This window comes from Saimiri boliviensis, chromosome 2 (assembly GCF_048565385.1).
Source record: "Saimiri boliviensis isolate mSaiBol1 chromosome 2, mSaiBol1.pri, whole genome shotgun sequence".
Classification (NCBI taxonomy): Eukaryota; Metazoa; Chordata; class Mammalia; order Primates; family Cebidae; genus Saimiri; species Saimiri boliviensis.
This window is the reverse complement of record NC_133450.1, coordinates 115,706,122-115,727,245: the sequence shown is the minus strand read 5'-3', so window position 1 is coordinate 115,727,245 and position 21,124 is coordinate 115,706,122. Positions and strand designations below refer to the sequence as shown.

At 37.6% G+C, this 21,124-nt stretch overlaps 1 protein-coding gene and 1 pseudogene across 1 annotated transcript in view; one reads left to right on the top strand and one right to left on the bottom strand.

Annotated features, from left to right (window-relative positions):
* Window positions 1-2,255: 2,255 nt before the first annotated feature.
* The window catches only part of FAM98B (family with sequence similarity 98 member B), a 28,101-nt gene continuing 9,232 nt past the window's right edge, over window positions 2,256-21,124 (top strand). Inside the window, exons 1-4 of the mRNA XM_039462897.2 lie at window positions 2,256-2,361; window positions 12,814-12,959; window positions 14,093-14,227; window positions 18,329-18,507. Of these exons, the coding sequence (XP_039318831.1) occupies window positions 2,291-2,361; window positions 12,814-12,959; window positions 14,093-14,227; window positions 18,329-18,507 (531 nt within the window). The 5' untranslated portion in view covers window positions 2,256-2,290. The remainder of the gene's footprint in view (window positions 2,362-12,813; window positions 12,960-14,092; window positions 14,228-18,328; window positions 18,508-21,124) is intronic.
* On the bottom strand, window positions 6,811-7,603 carry LOC101031602 (carboxy-terminal domain RNA polymerase II polypeptide A small phosphatase 2 pseudogene; annotated as a pseudogene).

The window sequence follows — 21,124 nt, the reverse complement described above, 5'->3', positions numbered from 1 at the left end:
ATTTTTAAGCTTTTCCTTTTATCAGTTGCTTTCAGCATTTTTACTGAAATTTTCCTAAATCACGAATTTTTTTGTGTATGTCCTGTTTGGCATTAACAGTGCTCTTGAATCAGTGGTGGCTTTGTCCAGAATTTTTTAACAGAGTCTCTTCTTGCTTCTGTCTCATTTTCTCAATGGTCTTGTTGGAGTCCAATTATTCCATTTACTATGTTAGACCTTTTCAGTTTTTTCATATATCTGTCATGCTTTTTTTTTTTTTCTTTTGAGACAGGATCTCACTCTGTTGCCCAGGCTGGAGTGCAGTGGTCTGATTGCAGCTCATGCAGCCTCAGCCTCCTGTGATCAAGCAATCCTGATCCTCCTGCCTTAGCTTCCTCAATAGCTAGGACTACAAGTGCATACCACCATACCAGACTAATTTTTAAAGTTCTTATAGAGATGTTGTCTCACTTTGTTGCCCAGGCTAGTCTCAAACTCCTGGACTCAAGTGATCACCATGCTTGGCCAGTCACACTTTTTTTTTTTTTTTTTTGATTCTTTTTCTGTGTGTCACTTTTGTTATTTGTTTCTTTAAATTTTAAAAGAAAATCATCAGTAAAACACTCAAGATCAACAATAATAAAAAATAGTTACTTCTTTTTTATTTGATTTTTACAGACACTTTTTGCAAGATTACTTAGACTAGTACCTTCTATGACACTTCAACTCTTTGATGAGAGGCAGTAACCACTAATATATGTTCTCCTCTCTCTTATTTAGAGATGAATTCAGATACAAGTAACTTTATGCTTAAGGCTTGTACAACACTAAAATATATAGTAAGAGTAGTCATACAAAAATATGAGTGAGTTTATGATATGGTTTGCATCTGTGTCCCTGCCTAAATCTCAGGTCGAATTGTAATCCCCAGTGTTGGAGGAAGGGCCTGGTGGAAGGTGATTGGATCATGGGGCAGAGTTCTCGTGAATGGTTTGACACCATCTCTGCCTTGGCACTGTATAGTGATTGAGTTATCATGAGATCTGGGTTTTTAAAAGTATGTGGCACCTCCCTGCCCGCTCTCTCTCCCTCCTACTCCAGCCATGTGATATATGCACTGCCCCTTCCCCTTCTGCCACAATTATCCATTTCCTGAGGCCTCCCCGGGAGTGGGGAACCATGAGCCAATTAAACCCCATTTCTTTATAAGTTACCTAGTCTCAGGTATATCATTATAGCAATGTGACAGTAGACTATTACAGCTTACCTATGAATATTTCACAAATTTATGGGTATGCTTTTTGTTTGTAACAATGATGAAGAAGGTAAGAGCATTACTTGTCTTTATTGGACTAGGGCTAGGGATGCTATGTAGTCTACAATGCAAGGGACAGTTCCTTACAAGGGTTCAGTAGTTATACTTCTTACAGGACTTTCAACAGTTCTGCTGGAATATTCATGTAGGTGACATGCTGTAATAATGATCTTACCTTATGCTCTTAGTACCTTTTACACATAAACCCTAAAATATATGTTTTAAATCTGTTAGGTAGAGATTGAATTCTCCACGGATAGTACACAGAGGGTGTATTCTGCTTTGTTTGTTTGGGACTTTATGGAGAATTAGCCACAATTTTGGAAAATCACACCAGCTATCTTACTGTGCTTTATGCTATGATTGTTACTTATACAACTGATATTTTGTTAGCAATGAAGCACATAATCTGAATATGTATTTGAGGGGATTCTACATAGATAGATGCAAGCATCTGATCACTTCATTGATCTTCTGCATTTCATAGGGAAAAATATTACTTTATTATAAATTACCTCCCTTCATTTTTTCCTTAAAGTTGAAGCATCATCGTGTATATTGATTTAAAAAATTATATCTGTATGCATGTCATATTAGTTCCTAATTTTAGCTGAAGATAATTATAATTTCATGTCAGATTTCTGTTATCAAACAGAAGGTCTGGAATCGGAGGTTGAGACTAACTGGATACCACAATATTTGCTAAAATTTACTTGAAATCACAAAAAAGACCCGACACGAAGAGACCTCTTTATTACTATTATTTATTTATTTATTATTTATTATTTCTATTATTCTTTTTAAAAATGACTATCGTTACACACAGCGGTTTTAGGCAGTATCAAGCGTCCATGGCCTGCGGCCTGGGAACTTTGCGCCGGTCTTCGGAAGTGCTCTTAGGCAGGCACCGGCGAGACACGGACCGGAACCTTGGCGCTGTGACGCCAGTTTCCGGCGGGCTACTTAGAGCGCAGAACAGCTCTGGGCCAAAGGACCATGAGAGGGCCGGAGCCGGCTCCCGAAGCGACGATGGAGGGAGACGTGCTGGACACACTAGAGGCGCTGGGGTGAGAGCTTTTGGAGACGCCTTTTTCCTGAAAACATAACCTCTCCTTCGGCCTGGCTGCTTAGCCTACTTCCCTTGGGCCTCTGTTGGCCTGGGCGGCCCTGTGTAGGCCTCCTTCCCTGCCTGGATCCCTCCGGCGCCGACGGAGTTAAACGGGAGGCGGGAGAGAAATCTATTTGGGGGGTGGAACAGGGCCGGAGAGCTGGGGTTCGTGGCCCCCTCTTCCAAACTTCCTGCCTCGAAACTCTGTTGGAGGAATCCGCGGGGTGGCGTGGAGCGGCCCTGCTAGCACCGGTTTTCTGGGCGATCCCGCGCTCGCGGGTGCTATTTGTGTTGACGTAGTTGTGGCGTCCGGAGGGAGGTGCTGGCACCTGAACTGTTGTTAAGGACTGTTGTCTCCTGCAGTGTACAACTTGTGGCTTACTTGGGGGCGGGAGTGAAGGGCTTCTGCTTTGACCGCAGAAAGTGTTTTAGTTCACTGCGAGTTCATACATTCAACCATTTCATCCGCTCATCAGTATATATATTAGATTGCGTATTCATTTATGCATATTTACGTTTGTAAATTTCCCCAAGGCAGGGGAAGAAGACAGTTTTCAGATTACTCTAGGCTTACATAGTCGTGCAGGCTACAAGTCTGCTGCCGAGTGGAATTTACAATGCAGGATGGTAAGTGCTGTAAGAACGCTCAGGTGGAGGTGGGGGTAATGTTAATACTGACAGGTGTGGTGGTTTGTAATCTCCCCCTCAACCTCATCCTGTTTTTCCACACAGCTCTTGTCCCTGCCCAAATTATCATGCCCTTCCCATTCATTTGTCTCTTGAATTTGCCTTCTCTCAAGTTTTATTCTTCCTCCTCCCCAAGTCAACTCCTGGAAAATTGATGCTTTCCATATTTTATTCACTGGTGTATTCTCATCAACACTCTAGAATGGAGTCTCTTAAAGTAAACAGTGGTTGAAAGAATGAGTAAATGAACGAAGCAGGGCATAGAGAGGCGAGTCCACAGCGGTAAGCATAGAACCAAATAGTTTACTCAAACAGTGCACATTAAATAAAGAGCTTGGAGACATCTACACTTTTGTTTACCCTGCTACATACTGTTGTTTCTTGATAGGGGAAGCTGTGCCTTTGCAGTGTTACTATGAAGCTTGAACCAATCCCACACCCCACTTTTATTTTTTCTAAAAGTACGTTTGCCCTTTTATGATCTGTTTCTTTAGTTGGACCCTTATAATATCTACTTTACAGTGACCCAGTGTTGCAGAGTCTTGTACTTAGTAGATTGTGAATATATGTAAAGAACAGTGCCATTGATTATTTAGGGAGCATTTTTACTTCTGTGAAATCCCTTGGAAATTCTCACTTAGCTAGGTTAAGATGGAATCAAAACAGGAACTGAAAATATTTAGTAGAATTATTTAGGCTCCAAACAGTTTGAGCTGCCAAGTACCTCAGGTAAAAATATTGGGATCTCATAAATGGTTTATGAAAAAGGAAAAGGCAGTGCTTTTCTTTTTTCTTCATTTCTTGAACTTATTGTTCATATTATAGGTGGTTTGGAAACTTCATTGCTATAATCTTGATTTTTATCAAGGAAAATTAGTTTCACATTATTCAGCATGGAAAGTAAAACCGTTGACACACTCTGAAATTAGTTTTTCTAGGAATAACTATGAGGGCAAAATTTTGAAGTTTGAATTCCCTATGATAATAAGATGTGAAAAGAGTAGATATTTGCAATATGTGTTGTAATGGGACACTGTTTTCAAATATCCATGTAGATAGTGAATAATGTATTTTTGGTTGTAAGATATTTAAGATATAAATGAAGGTACTTGAGTTTGTCATGTAAAATAAATTAATGGGAGGCATTTAAAGGGAAAATATGTGAAAGGACAAGTTAGTGATACAAGTGAAAACAGGCTAGGCTAGGAGTCAGTCAGGAGTAGGCTGGAGTAGATGATTTTAGAAGTCTCTTTCTGTTCTGATAGTCTCTGATTTTGTGGAATAGTAGATCTCAGTGCTGGAAGTACATCAGAATTGTGTGGAACCTGTGAAAACTGTTCTTAGTCTGGTATATACCACAGACTGACTGAATCATAATTTTCAGATATATAGTACAGACCTGTATATTTTTAAAAAGATCCACAGCCTTGGTTGAGAAACACTATTATGTAGAGAAGTTTCCTTTAAATATTTGTTGAACACAACTGTATATTGGATCTTGTTCTGAGGAGACAGTGGTGAGCAAAATAGACTTGATTTCTGCCCCTGTGTAGTTTACAGTCTAGTTGAGAAACAAACATGATCACAAAAATAATTATAAACCATAATAAATGTGTCAAAGGAAAAGAACAGGGTGATATAACGGGAGAATCTAAGAAGTCTTAGGGGTTAGTGATAGATTCCTGAGGAAGTGACATTTGAGTTGAAATAGGAAGAGTGAATAGAAGTTAACTAGTTGAGGTTGGATGGATGAAAAAGGGGAACAAGATATGCTTAGAGTGAGAAGAAAATGTGAAGACCTTGAAGTGGGAAGGAGCTTACTATATTAGAAGAACTAGAAGTAGGCGAATGTGGTTGGAAGGCAAAATGTGAGGGGCAGAGTGGTGGGAAATTGGATTTAAGATTTAGGTGAAAATCAGGATGTGCAGCCCCTTTTAGTCTGTGTTGTGGATTTTATTCTTGATCATAACAGCAATGGGATGTGATTGAAGAATTTTAAATAAAAAGGGAGTGATTCGATGTCTAGTGTGAAAGTTACGTCTGTCAGCAAGGTGGAAAATGGATTGGAAAATTTAGTTAATAGTCTGGGAAATAAATGATGGTTGCTTAGTGGCAGTGGTTATAGAAAAAACTACGTTACTGGACTCAGTGATTGAATGTTAAAATTCAGGATTCATTTCTCTTTATTTTTAAAAATTTTTAATAGATACAGGGTCTTGTTATGATGCCCAGGCTAGTCTTGAACTCCTGGCCTCAAATGATTTTCCAACTTTGGCTTCCCAAATGCTGGGATTACAGGTGTGAGTTACCATGCCCCGCCAGATTAATTTCTTCAGTTGGTATTTATTGAGCACTAAAATGAAATAATACACCTTAGAATGTAAATTGGATACAGAAGAATGTGAAGATAGGAGAGAGCTGGTAAATAGGTTGAATGCAGAGAGGGATCATTGGAATGGAGGTAATGATGATATCAAAGAATAGTTAGTTGTAGGTGAGTGGTCAAAGAAGCAAGCTGGAAGAATAGATAAGAGGTTGTAGTCAGGGAGCCACATATTTGGATTAGTGATTTTGGAGGTGGAGTAGGTCCAGGTAATGGCAAGAGTGCAAGAGGTGCTGAATGACATGTTGTTGCAGGTTGGAATCGAGAGCTTAGGGTGTGAGATAGGGTATACATACAGACTTTAAAGGAACTCAGTATAATGGCAAGAATAGAGGTGGAGAGGAAAACTGAGCAAAAGGGATGCTAGGGAGTGTCCAAGAGGTAATAGATGAAAACCACAAGTGAATGGGTGGCAAATTTGTGTGGCCTGTGCCTCAAGAGATCAGGAGATATTTGTAAGATACTGGGAGAGCAGTGATAATGATGCTGTCTTGGTAAGTACAGAGGACAAAAACCCTACTATCCGACCTTTAGGAATTTGAGAGAATAAAAAGAACTAAAGCTAGAGATGGTAGGGATAATCTTTCTTTCTTTTTTTTTTTAAGAAAGAAAAGTTTCCAACAGAGTCAAAAATAACAGAAATCAGTAATCTATTCTCCTCCAGGGTGAGAAGAAAACCTCCTTCCTTGCAGGCTCAAGACTATGGCTAGGTGGTAAAAAGTTTTGAGACTAGAGCTAGAGAGCTCAGCACCCAACCTTGGGGAGACATAGAAAGGGCCCATGCGAAGCACTTGTCTTATTTTTCTCTGCAGCAGCTGGCTGGAGAAAGATTTTGGAAAGGTGTGTGCCTGGAGCACCCAAAGGCATACCCGTGCTTTTTCCTTGTCATAGGCCTTATAACACAGAGGAAAGGCCATGATTTGGCAATGGAATCTTCAATAGTCTTCTTCCATATAGAGCTCATTGGCTTTTAGGATGACAGGAGAGTAGACAAGCTACCTTGGGAAGAGTCTTGGTCTTTCAGCTTCTCCCCCACTGAAACACTATATTCTGGGGCTCAGGTCATGGAAGAGCACACGCACAGACACACACACACATACATACATATATATATCTCGGGAACTGAACAGCTCAGGAGCAGGTAGCTCTCAGTATGTTGGTCTGGCATTTGCCTACTTGGCATCTAAGCTGTCCTAAAGCTCTTTCCAATCACGTCTCACTATTTCCAGGCCCATGTGGTGATGTGCTCCAGCTTCCACTCTGTCTGTCAGATTATCATAAAGGCACAATGTAGTAAAGACCCCTACTGGGATGACCGCTGCTTGGAAGCAGGGAAGGCTATGGGGCCCGCACCTACCCAAAACTGGTATAGACATTGTCTACTCTGCTTCTCAAAGGTTGGGATCAGGTTCATTAACTCGGTATCTGCCATGTCATCAAAACAGGACTGCACAGGCACTGCATTCTCTGGGTGGAAGATGTAAGAGGCAGACAAGTTGTCCAGGATGAGGGTTTTCCTCAGCTTCCTCCCCAGGCGGCTGAGGTTCCTGACATAGCAGCCCTGGTGGAATACTCAGGACTCATGGAATAAGTCAGCTCAGAACACCCCATCCCGGTCCAGGAGATTTGTCACAGGGTCAGCATACTTGGCCAGGTTGGCAGTGAAGAGAACACATTTAAAGAGTTCTTCATTCGTCTCTTGCCACGTGAGGCTTCTTGATAACATACACCTGCTTGATGGCCTCCTGAATCTCTCTAGACACTGTGAGGCCAGCATTGTTGCTGGTCTTAAAGATGCACAAGAGTTTCATCTGGGTCAGTGACCACACGTAGCCTTTGACCTTCATCTGTCGCCTTTGGAGCAGTCATGTTCCTGGGATCGGATAAAACTGGTACTGGAGACACTGGAGCAGATTCGACTTAGCACTGGTATTGGCTTCCTCCTTCTGTGTACCAGCTTGGTGGAAGTGCTTGATGGACCTGTGTGCTGGGTGCAAAAATAGCAGAAATGGGCCTTGAAGATGTTATATCCACGAGTCTTCTTTAAGGAGGAATTGGAGACCAGGCCTTGCTTGGTGAGCACCAGGGCATCTTCCCTCTGTGCCTGGGTGATGATGGAACTGTGTTCCATCCAGTTCCACAGACGCAAGCTGGCTGGGTGGAAGAACCAGTGGACCCACGGTCTGGGCTGGGCTGGGGGGCCTGGGCCTGGGCCGGCTGCAACTCCTGAGACTCTAGTTACCACACCTGTTCACATACCCTCTCTCCTTTCCTCCCTGGGCTGGGAAGCGAGGTGGCCTGTACCAAGAGTGGGTGGCCCGGGTGTGGGCTCCCCTGGGTACCCTGGCTCCGATCTCCCAGCAGTAGCTCTGAGCTTCTCAGTTTGGGTCCAAAATGGAGAATCCAGAATAAAAATGAGAGGGATAATCTTTCTGAGAGGAGACAGACAGTATAGCAAAATATCCAATAGGTTGTGGATGGAAGATAATGGAAATTTTGGGGAAGCAGGGAGAGGTGGATGAGAGGCAAAGGCAATAGGTTGAGTAAATGATGGGAAAAGAAAGGGTCTTATGTTTTATCTGTTGGCTGAAGAAAATAGTAAATTAGGCCCTGGTTGTATTGTTGAGGAGAGTTGCCAGCAGCCCTAATGGACTGAAGATTTGGATCACCCAGCTTAAAGCAATGTTAGACCAGCAACTATGGTTCCAGGGTGTAAGGCCATGGGGGATGGCCTACGCCTAGGGGAGATGTTCTCAGTGTTTGGAGTAACAGTAGCGCTTTGATGATTAAGAATATGTAGAACAAACTAGGAGGTAAATGCAGAATGGCATTGGAAATCATACTAAGTAAGAAATAAATGTGATAAACACTAAATAGTTGCCAAATGCAGCATGAATAGACTCTTAAATGCCCACTCTAATTACTCATGTACTGCAAGAGGAGAAGGAGTGATGATAAATATTGAGAGTTTTTTTTTTTAAGATTCTTTTTTTTTTTTTTTTGAGATGGAGTTTCGCTCTTGTTACCCAGGCTGGAGTGCAATGGCGCGATCTCGGCTCACCGCAACCTCCGCCTCCTGGGTTCAGGCAATTCTCCTGCCTCAGCCTCCTGAGTAGCTGGGATTACAGGCACACGCCACCATGCCCAGCTAATTTTTTGTATTTTTAGTAGAGAGGGGGTTTCACCATGTTGACCGGGATGGTCTCGATCTCTTGACCTCGTGATCCACCCACCTCAGCCTCCCAAAGTGCTGGGATTACAGGCTTGAGCCACCGCGCCCGGTGAGTTGTTTTTTTTTTTTAATGAAAGTAAAAAAAATAAGTACTAAGCTGCTTAAGAGAGATCGGTGGACTAGCAGCAGCAGCATCACCTGGGGTGAAGAAATGCAGAATCCCAGACATCATTCCAAGTCTGCTGAATTAGAATCTTTATTATAACAAGACCCTCAGGAGATTCATATGCACATAAAAGTTTCAGAAGCACTGTTCTTGCTAAAAAAGTACTTTTATATTCTTATTCAGTTATCTAGCAGAATATTTTTAGACACTTCTATTGCATAAAACTATTAGATATATTTCTGGATGGTGACAGAACAATAGGGCAGGCATCCCCAAACTACGGCCCGCAAGTCGCATGCGGCCCACTGAGGCGGCCCCCCGCCGCACTTCAGAAAGGGGCACCTCTTTCATTGGTGGTCGAGAGGAGCACAGTATGTGGTGGCCCTCCAACGGTCTGAGGGACAGTGAACTGGCCCCCTGTGTAAAAAGTCTGGGGACTCCTGCAATAGGGGTTAAGAGCGTGGGACTATGGAGATAGGTTGTGTGTCTCAGTTACAGACAATCATTAGCTATGATTATGGCCATCCCAGAGGATTTATTTATCTTTATCTTCCTGAACTTCCTCATCTGGAATATGAAGCTAATGGTAGTATGTACCTTATAGGGTATTGCGGCAATTAAATGAGTCAATTTATATAAATCATTTAGCACTCACCTAACATACAATTAACAGTTTATAAATGTTAGCTACTAATGTGATTTTGATTGTTATTAGATATTCAGGTATGTTAAATGCATTTATTTTTTCCTCTTTTTATTTTTACCTCATCTGATCAGCTAAGGCATTAAAGATTAGATTTTTTTTTCCCCAAATTCAGTATTTTTTGTGATTTGAGCAGTATTTGTTGTTCATCATTGGCATTTCAGTTTAAAAAACTTACACCAATATGAATTAGTTAAATTTTTTCAAGAGTTTATGAGTATTACTTTATTGCAGAAATGAAAGCAGGTAGGAGAAAATAAGGTGTTTACTATTAAATCTCATTGAGAGACATTATAAGACATGGAGGAAGGCTAACTCATAAAGAACCATTCTTGAGCTGGGGGTGCAGAAGTAATGTTCTAGTCTCAGCTCTGCCTTTACTTGGCTATGTCAGCTGGACCAGGTTATTTCCTTAGTTTCCTTATAGTTGTAGACAGAGGTCTAACAAGACCTGTGTGAACGATGGAGCTTTTGGATTAAATACGGATTTAAATCCTAGTGCTGTCTTCTGATTCTACAGAATTAGGATAATGCTACCTGAAAGCATTGCTGTAAAGATTAAATGAATTCTGTCTGGCTGGCTATATAAGGCAGGTTTCCTAATGTCATGAAGTTTTAGTTTCTTTACCTACAAAATGAGGATTTGGAAATACCAGGACTCATCCTTCATCTGATGGATGAAGAAAAAGAAATGCGAGTAGTCTTTAAGCATATGCAAATATGCCCTATGCCTTGCTCAGAAGAGAAATGTAGATAAAACTGAGCTATCAGATGGTCAAAAATCTAAAAGTTTGACAACTTTAGTGAATTACGAGGGAAGGGGTACTCCAATACCTTGATCGTACAACCCCTCTACAGGAGAATTTAATGGTATCTAGCAAAGGTACATATCTGTTTACCCTTTGAACCAACAGTCGCACCTCTAGGAATCTATTCCAGATATAAACTGACAAAAATTTGCCAAACTGTATTAACAAAACACTAGAAGCACTCCAAATGCCCTTTAGTAGAAGCTGATTAAATAAAATATGGTGCATCTGGACAGTGGGGTAGTATATAACTGTAAAAGTGGTTAAATAATATCTCTAATTACTGATCTCTACTGTATGTAAATATGTGTGCATGTAAGCATATATATGTTTAAAGCAAGGACTAGAGCAGTATATAGTAGGCTACCTTTTATCTTAAAAAGGAGACAAAAATGCATATATTTATATTGAAAAACATGGTGGAAGGACAACCCCAAACTAATAAATATAGTCAGTTACAGGGAAGGGAGGGAACAAAGTGGAGGATACAAGATTGAAATTGCAAACTAGCTTTTTCTGATGTACCTTGTATTTTTAAGTTAGACTTTGAAACTATATTAATGTTTTACGTAATTATAAGACAAAAATGAAATCAAAAGCAACAAGTCTCTAAAAATTAAAAGCTAAACAAGACAAATGTCTATTGATATATCAAGTAGGTGGTTTAATCACATGGGATGGAATTGTTTTTCTCTCTGTATCCTTACAGAAATACATTGTAAATATAAAAAAATTAAACTGTAATTTTGTTAATACTGGATTTTCTATTCTGAAGCTGTCTGTAATTTACCTATTTTAATATATATTAGGAATTTGTAAATGTTATTAAAACAAAAATTTTCATTGTGAGAGGAGATAGATAAAAATGTAAAATAAAATATGTAAAACCCCTACAATACTAAATTCCAGTTGGAAATAGCAATATGAACTCCTGATATACTGTGTTTTAAAAAGGCATAAGAACAGTGATCAGCCGGGTGCGGTGGCTCACACCTGTAATCCCAGCACTTTGGGAGGCCGAGGCTGGCGGATCACGAGGTCAAGAGATCAAGAACATCCTGGCCAACTTAGTGAAACCCCGTCTCTACTAAAATATAAAAAATTAGCTGGACGTGGTGGCGCGCCTCTGTAGTCCCAGCTACTCGGGAGGCTGAGGCGGGCGAATTGCTTGAACTCGGGAGGCGGAGGTTGCAGTGAGTGGAGATCACGCCACTGCACTCCAGCCTGGCGCCTGGTGACAAAACGAGACTCTGTCTCAAAAAAAAAAAAGAAAGAAAGAAACAGTGACCAACCTTTGGTACCAGATTTTGTGCTCTCAATATCATTAAAAAGAATCAGGACTTCTTAGAGAAATGTCGATTCCAAGTTGAAGGCAGGAACATGCTGTGGAAAGCAAGGAAAGCATTCAGAGAGTACCGGGGAACAATTCAAAGGGTTCCTTTGGCCTCCATGAATGGGCTACTACAAACCAGAGATAGAAGAATTTGAGTATCTAAAGAATAATAACTGCAATGGGTTAAAACACATTAAATATATTATCTATAAGTTTATAATGTTAACAAAAGCTCAGTTGCAAAAGAGTCATAAAAGTAGAAGACTGATCATCTAATTCAGTTAATATAGTATATAAAGTGTTTTGAAAATGTAAGGTTCTTCTGATATAGAATTTGCAGAAATGTTTAAAATAGTAAAGTTATAAATAAATAGGGCCAGTCATGGTGCCTCACACCTGTTATCCCAGCACTTTGGGAGGCTGAGGTGGGTGGATCGCTTTAGCTCAGGAGACCTGCCTGGCCAACATGATGAAACACCCTCTCTACTAAACATACAAACATTATCCGTGTGTGGTGGCAGGCGCCTGTAATCCTAGCTACCATGATGTCTGAGGCAAGCAAATAGCTTGAACCCAGGAGGCAGAGAGGTTGCAGTGAGCCGAGATTGTGCCACTACATTCCAGCCAGGGTGAAAGAGTGAACCCCACCTCAAATATATATATATATATAAAATAAAATAAAAGGTTTAGGTTAAAGTGATCTAATAGGTTCTTTTCAATTTTAACTTTTTAAAATTTGTAATTTGTCTCTGCTTTTCTCACTATATTTTTGTTGTAATTAAAATAAAGTTATTAGACTTTATGCTGTATTTGACTTTGTGATATCTATGGTATTTATCTTAAAATTGGTAGATAATTTTACTGTAGCATGTTAAAATACAGGAAAAAAGCCAAATGTTAATTATATAGAGGGAGAATGAGCAGACCATTTCTTTAAAAGGCAATATAGTCATCATTTTCAGTTACAGCTACTTAGCTCTTCCATTGTAGTGTGGAAACAACCATAGCCAATTTGTAAATTAATACATTTATTGGCTGTGTTCCAATAAAATTTTATTTACAAAAACATGCAGTAGACTTTGACACAGAGTATAGGAGGTTTTTTTGTTTGGTTGGGTTTTTTTGTTTTGTTTTTAACTTATATGTCTTCCTTTCTAGGTATAAAGGACCATTGTTAGAAGAACAAGCCCTTACAAAGGCTGCAGAGGGTGGATTATCTTCACCTGAATTTTCAGAGCTCTGTATTTGGTTAGGCTCTCAAATAAAATCGTTGTGCAACCTAGAAGAAAGTATCACATCTGCTGGTATTGCCACATTATGTTTTATTTACCTTTCTGCTTAATAATAAAATAAACCAGTAACTTATGGCTTATAGTTTTATCAGTAATGTGTCCACTGTACAAAAAAAACCCCACATATTGCAAAGAACTTCAGTATGTGATAGTAAACATTTTTGGGTTAAATTTATATTAATCCAAAATTGATATTTAAATTTGCCATCAAACGATAAGCAATTACTGTTTATCTGCAATTTTTTTTCTTCCTGACAGCTCTGATGTATGCTGTCTAAACCTTAGTATTGTTTTTTAGAAAAAATAGTGTGAATTTGATTATTTAAAAGTTTAATTTTTGATTGGTGCTCATGTTGAATTAAGGCTTAAAATATTATATATATGTGTGTGTAATTCCTAGTTTAAATTGTGTTCTGAAGCTTGTACCTCAGGAGGATATGGATTCACATAGGAATACTTCTGTTCAAAACTTTTGTGCCAGCTCATAAAGCTTCTTTAGTTCATCGCCATCTTAGTAACTGGAGTCCTGTGGGTCTTCGGAAGAATTTCAGCTATTAATAGTATAATAAAAAGAAAAAGTAAAAATTATTGTGCATTCACTAGGGGTCAAAGTAGCTTTTTCTTTGAAAGATAATATTTTTTTCTTTAGAGATGGGATCTTGCTGTGTTGCCCAGACTGGACTTGAACTCCTGGGCTCAAGCAATCCTCTTACCCCACCATCCTAAACAGTTGAAGCTTCAGGTGGGGGCCACCGCACCCAGCTTATCCTTTTCCATTGTTTTTTAACAGTTCACTTGATGCAAAGTAAATTAATTTGAATTCTAAAATATAACACGAGTGCCTACATAATTGTATTATGAAATAAAGATAAACACTGAGGGTTAATTAGATGATTGCAGTTATTTTCTGAGTATATAGAAATACAGTAGAAAGGGATCATTGGTTCTGAAGTGAATTAATAATTATAGCCATAATAATGCTCTTACTATTTTAGTTGTTAACATAAGCTTCATGAGCACACATTTAAGGATTTAATGTGAAAATTTAGAATTGACTGTAAAGTGGAAATAAACAAGTGGATTTTATAGTGTTGGATTATATGATAAATGCTCAGTACATGTTTTGTGATTTTTCTTTTTTAAAGGAAGAGATGATCTAGAGAGCTTCCAGCTTGAGATAAGTGGCTTTTTAAAAGAAATGGCATGTCCCTATTCTGTACTCATATCGGGAGATATTAAAGATCGTTTAAAAAAGAAGGAAGACTGTTTGAAACTTCTATGTAAGTTATCTTGAACATTTAAATGCATGTGTTTGATCTGGTTTTATTATTTTCAAGTCAAGATTTATTAAGGAACCATTAGATATTTTGTATATTAAAAAGGTTTTAATATTTTACTTAAAATACAAAGCTGTCTCAGAAATGTTTATATAATACAGTATACATTCTACCAGTGATACCTTCTAACATTTGTGATTTATTTGGCCAATATAGAATGCCCTGTGTTTTTGATTTATATAGTACTTTAGTAATTTTTTCTTTATCTTAGTCTGTCTGTTATTATTCATGACTATATGGCTAAAGTTGATAATCTCCAAAGTCCTGTTTAATCTTAAAACTCTCTGAAACTAGGCACTGGATGATAATTTGTTTAAAAAATATTTACTGATCACTTACTCTTGTACCAGGAACTGCTCTAGGAATATATGAGGTTTTTTTTTTTTTTTTTCTTTTTTCTTTTTTTTAAGATAAAATTTGTGCCTTTAAGACACTTTAAATGTACTTAGTTTTGTCAGGGAGGGATTTGGAGTATAGATGCATGTTTGTATTGGGTCCTTTCAACATTGTTTTACTTTAGCTTAATTTTATAATGTTTTTAAATTTCTGTAAAGAATGGCCATTTGTAAGAATTTTTCTAATACCTTTTATTATGAAAGATTTCTATTTCAGATTATACCATTTACAAAAAGATTACAGGTGATATATTCCTCCTAGGCGCTAGTGTTAATAAAGTTTGTTTCATTAGAGATGAAATGTGTGTGTGTGTGTGTGTGTGTGTGTGTGTGTTTGTGTGTGTGTGTTTGTGTGTGTTTAGTGGTGATAGAAGTATTGGCGTTAAAATTGTCTTGTGTGTTGAGGGGAAATAAAAGTTCTGTGCCCTCTCCCTCCCTCCCAGTACACTGTTATCCATCGTCTTCCCATTTGGTTTGAGTCACTGATTTAATGAACCACTGTTAATGGGAGGTCACAGGAACTCCTAGGTATATTGGGACAGAAAGGAACCTAAGAAGCACTAACTAGAGGAACTTGGATATTCTTAATGTCAGTTAAATGAGAATTATGAAATCTATCGTGGTTCCCCTTTTTTCCTTAGCTGCTGAGAAGCTCAGGAATTGTAGTGATACAAGTTTCTGGTACAAGTAGAAATAAAGAAGAGATTTAAGAGAAGTATATTATTCTTTCTGATTATAAAAATACGTGTCCAGAGGGCAGTGCTGAGGAATTAGTGTTTAATGGGTACATAGTTTCAGTGGGGAAGATGAAAAAGTTCTGGAGATGGATGGTGGTGTTTACTTAAAACATGATTAAAATGGTAAATTTTATATGTTCAAAAATTACATGCTTATTATAGAAATCTTAGAAAATACATAAAGTATAAAGAAGAAAAACATTTATAATTTAACTCCCCAGAGAGAATATTGGTTTATTTCCTTTGTCTTTCCGTGTATACAAACACAAACAAATACACTCTCACACTCAATCACTTTTAAGTAAGATTAAGATCCTGTTACAGAGTTTTCTCCTCCTCCTCTTCATTTAATATATCATTTCCCTCTTTATTTCCCTATCACTTAATATTTTTGAAAAGACAAATTGGCTACTGTTCTAGTCATATAACATTATGTTTGTTAACAGATTTCAAAGTTGGATTTTTTTCTATTTTAAAATGATTTCCTTGTTTGTATTTTTGGTTACTTAGACACGGATTGTGAACATTTAAAACAGTCTCTGATCTAGTTGTATATTGCCGTATTTTCTTCTGGAAAGGTTATACCATTTCACAGTCTTACCAGCATCTATTCTGTCTTCAGTTGACTGTTTTAATCATATTGACATAATAAGCTTCTTCGTGTTCTTTTTGAAAGTGTTTGCAACATGTATAAAATAAAAAGGGCCAAATTCCATACTATGTAAAGAGCTTTTATAAATCAAGAGGAAAAAGATAAAAATTCACTGGGAAAATACATAAAATACATAAGGCATGAACATGCACTCTACAGAAAAAATTTTTTTAACTGCTTCTAAGCATGAAAAGATGCACAATATTACTCATGACAGGATGCCATTTTTCACTTGAAAAATCTTAATAGAAATTTGGGGGAGTAAGCCTTTTTGTATACTATAGACATTAGACTGTAGTGGGAAAATAACCTGTAGAGCCTTTTAGGAGGACACATTTTCAATGTCTCATTAAAATTCACTTGGCCTTTTGACTTGGCAGTTCTTTTTACTTGGCAATTCTTTGTGAATTTATATCTGTTTCCCCAAGTGTACAAAGATTCGTGAAAAGCATGTTCATTATGACATGGTAGTAGCAAAAAGACCAGAAACCTGAGTGTCCATAAATATAGGTAAGTAGAAATGGTACATTAATGCAGTGATGTCACAAGATAGGTAGTAGGAAGAATGCAAATAAATGTGTCAATATGGAATGATCTCTAAGAGATGTTGGTAAACACAAAATAAATATACAGAACATGTGTAGCATGTTCTTGTTTATATAAAATCAATAAAAATACTTGACTCTCTAAACTGTTGTGTGTAGACTGCCTGGAGAAGTCTTTGAAGCAGTGGCTCTCAATCTTGCCTGACCTTGACAATCACATTGAGTCTAAAACACACCACACACAGATTCCCAACTCCTACTTCTAGATCTACTGTTCAGAATCTCAGAGGATGCGGCTCTGATACCTGTACTTTTAAATTGTTTTTCAGATGTATTTTCTGCTCAGCTGAAGTTAAAACTTCTATATTAAATTGCGGTGTTTATGTCTAATTTTAACCAAATAAATAAAAACAGAGTCCTCCCCCACCCCCACAAGATGTCTTGCTCTGTCGCTCAGGCTGGAGTGCAGTGACATGATCTTAGCTCACTGCAACCTTCACCTCCCGGGCTCGAGCAATTCTTCTCCCTCAGCCTCCCTAGTAGCTGGGACTACAGGCACATGCCACCACACTTGGCTAATTTTTGTAATTTTAGTAGAGTTGGGTTTTGCCATGTTGGCCAGGCTGGTCTCGAACTCTTGACCACAGGTGATCTGCCTGCCTCGGCTTCCCAGTGTGCTGGGATTACAGGGGTGAGCCACTGAGCCCAGCGCAAAACAAAAGTCTTAACTACTGTAGTGAAGAGTCACTTTAAAACAAGACTATAACCATTTAAGATTTTTGAGTAATTTTCTTAAATATGGCTATTGAAAGGATTAGATGAAATGGTGAAAGTAAAGGGACTTGTAAATATTTGGAGTGGTTTATCCTGACTCAAATTGCTATTTGTGCTTATAGATCAGTTAGAGCTCTGTGTTCTTCTCTGACCAGCCTGCTTTGTATATATGAGACAGATAATAATTTATCAGCGTCTTACACATTCTACCTGTTCTTAAATTGTTGATTTGCTGGTGGGTCTCAACTACTGCATTTTATACTCTTTGAAGCTAGGCATCATATCTTCCTTGACTTGGTATCCCCATTGTTCACACCATTCCTAGTTGGTCCTTGGTAAACGTGTACTTAACTGAAATAGCAATCTAGATAATTTACTATGTTAATTAAAATGGAACTGAAACCAGCTAGTGTGAAATGACAGAGAATAAAATAAACCGTTTCTCTTTTTCCTGGTAGTGTTAAATTTCATTTTAATTTTTCGCTTCTAGTGCTCCTTTTTTGTACCGGTTCATCTGTTTCAAACTAAGTCTTAGGCTGAACCTCTGTAGGTAAAGTAGATGAAACTTAAGCATCTCCTTTTGGGACCTGGATCTTTGCCTGCTGAACTCCAGTAGGAGCTGCTAGGGCTTCTCCAGTGTGAAAACAGCCATTTAAAGTACAGTGTAAATGCATTTAATAGGATGTCTCTTTTACATAACTTTAGTTAGTTGTTTTTTCTCATTTCATTTTTTAAAAAATGTAACACTTGCTATGGACTAGGGAATAATTTCATTTAAAAGTTTGCAGTGTTGCTACAACTATTGGCGTTCTTTGGGTCTTTGTAAGTTGGCATTATTGGTATTAATTGATACTTATTTTAAATGAATAAATAATTTTAGTGAAATATCTTAAGAGATTCTTGTGCATGTATTAACATTTATTTTCTCTTTTTCATTGTAGTATTTTTAAGTACAGAACTTCAAGCTTCACAGATATTACAGAACAAGAAACATAAAAATTCTCAATTAGATAAAAATAGTGAAATTTATCAGGAAGTTCAAGTTATGTTTGATATACTTGGTATGCCCGAGTCAACAACTTCTGACATTCCGCTTATGCTAAACCAAGTGGAATCAAAGGTATTATGTTTGTTTTATTTTTTTATTTTTCCCAGAATTCAACTGAATGCTAACATGTAAGTGCTATATTAAAAATGAAACTATTCCCTTTAATTATAAGGTATACATTTTATTTCAAAAGTTTATCTTCATGTAAACCAAATTTTGGATTTGGACTTAATAGGCATGTGACCTAATTGGTCAATGGCTAATATTCAGGAATCAAATCTTAATTGAGTTACTGCCCTTTAGCTGTACTGGAGTTTGCCATGATAGAAATCACTTAGCAAATTTAATGATCACTTTCCTAACCAGGGATGTAATGTAGAGAAAGAAAGAACGAAAGAAAGAAAGGAGAGAGAGAGAGGGAGAGACGAAGAGGGAGGGAGGGAGGGAAGGAGGGGAAGGAAGGGAGGAAGGGAAGGAAGGGAGGAAGGGAGTGAGAGAAAGGAAAGGAAGGAAAGGGAGGAAAAAGGGAGGGAGGGAAGAAAAAGAAGAAAAAGGTAAAGAAAAGAAAGAGATAAAGGGAGTTATCCTACAAAGTCAAAGGAAATTAAACTTTTTGAAAAATGGATGTTTATAGAATTGCAGTGTGGTTTCTTTGGCAGTGAGCATGCACAGTTTTTGGTGGATAAATGTTTGGTCAGAGTAAATGCATTATATAATGAATGGAAGAGTGAATTAATTAATACCCTGGTGGGTTAGTTAAAAACAACAACAAACTATGTACCTTATGGCTCCTGTATTTTTTTTTAGTTGCTAAACAACTCTTGTTCCCAGTCAAGCCATATATTAGAGAAGATGCTACCCTCACAGATCATATTCTGGCCTAGTTCGTGGGTTTCATTTGTTAAATATGTAGTCCTCTAGGGGAATAATACAGGATTCATTTTAACGGAAAAGAAAATTTTTGTCTAACTCCATTTTTAGACACAATGCCTTAAAGTAAATCCTTGTTCAGTAAAGATCTCTTTTGCGTTGATAATTTATGAAATGAAAAATAAGGTTTGTCTTAATGAATGTAAGAGAATTATAGTATCACTAAGATAAAAACAGAATATTAAAAAAAATTTTTTTGGGGTAGAACTTGCAAACCAGAGAGTGAGTCTTTGAATCTCAGCTCAAAAACATTCTTATAGAGTTAACAAGTTACTCTTCAGGTTTTTTTTCCTGTTTTTCTCTGGATGAAGACTGATCTGGGGTTGGCTAAATTTTCTGGGACTATTTCAAATTGAGATAGATTTCTGAGCTTATCATAATTTTCTAGTACTTCTCAAAGACGCTTTTCCCTTTTATGATTTTTATTTAGTATTAACAACATTCTCAAATACCTCTTTGCCTTATTCAAAACAGGCCATAATGCCTAGGTTCAAATACTGGCATACTGATTATAAGGTAGTTGTTACTGTGGTCATCTTGGCCAAAGATTTACCTAAAAAGTCTTCCTACTCTAGTCAGTTTTTATCAAAAGTGAAAATTTTCATGGTTTCTTTCTTCTACATGCGATTTGTCCAGAAGACACTTTGTTACCATTGGGGAAGGAAAGTGTTATTTTCTAACTTAAAGTTGTTCAGATGTTTAATTATAGTGGTATAGTTTAAAAGAAATATATAGTGGTGGTATAATAACAGCAAATATATAGCATTAACTCTTCTAAATGTTTACGTGTAATAACTCACTTAATTCTCATATCACCCATGTGAGGTGATTCTGAATGTTTACATGTAATAATTCTCACTTCACCCATGGTTATGGGTAGTAGATCACCCCTGTGTTGTGTGGCTTACAACAACCCTGCAAGGAAGCTTAGGTACTGAAGGATATAATAAGTAAAACAAGTAAGTTTCTAAATAGTGGTAGGCCTGAAGTTTAAACCCAGGTAGTCCAACTCCAGAGCCTGTGCCCTTAACTTACTCTATAACTTACTCTATAACAAGTAATTTTCCAATTTATTTAAGACTATTATGTTGAATCCTAGGAATAGAGCCGAATGTGATTACACATAACAAACTACAAGTATACATTCAAAATTCCTCTGGAGTGAGGGGTTACAACTCATACTTCTTAAAATGTATGAAAAAAAATCTAAAACTAGAGATATTTACCATAGTTGGAGAATCTACAGAAATGGTCCATTTTAAGAAAATAAATTAATAATTTCTTTAAAACATAAACCAATTTATCAGTACAGAAAGTGTATCATTGTAGAGGTAGATTTGGTGTGAAGCTACTAAAGCTGAAGTTCGGGGTCTCTTATTTGCACAGGTTCTTTCTAAGCTTTTTAAAAAGCTTTGAAATGTAATCATGCCATAAAATTCGCCCATTTTATTTATATAGTTCAGTGAATTTTAGTGCATTTACAGAGTTGAACAACCATCGCAAAACTCGGATTTAGAACTTTTCCATTACCCTCAGAAGAAACCTCAACTGTGCCCATTTTCATTACTCCACATTACAACCCCTGCTTCCAATCTGATTTTGAATTCTTTCCTTAAAGAGTGCTCCTAATATTAAATAAGCTTCATGCGCCTCAAAATCTGAACTACTCTAGATTGTTTCCTCTGGTTACCTTAAAACTAAGAAACTGTAAATATTTCATTTGGTTTTGTAAATACTTTCTTTAGCGAATGATGGATTC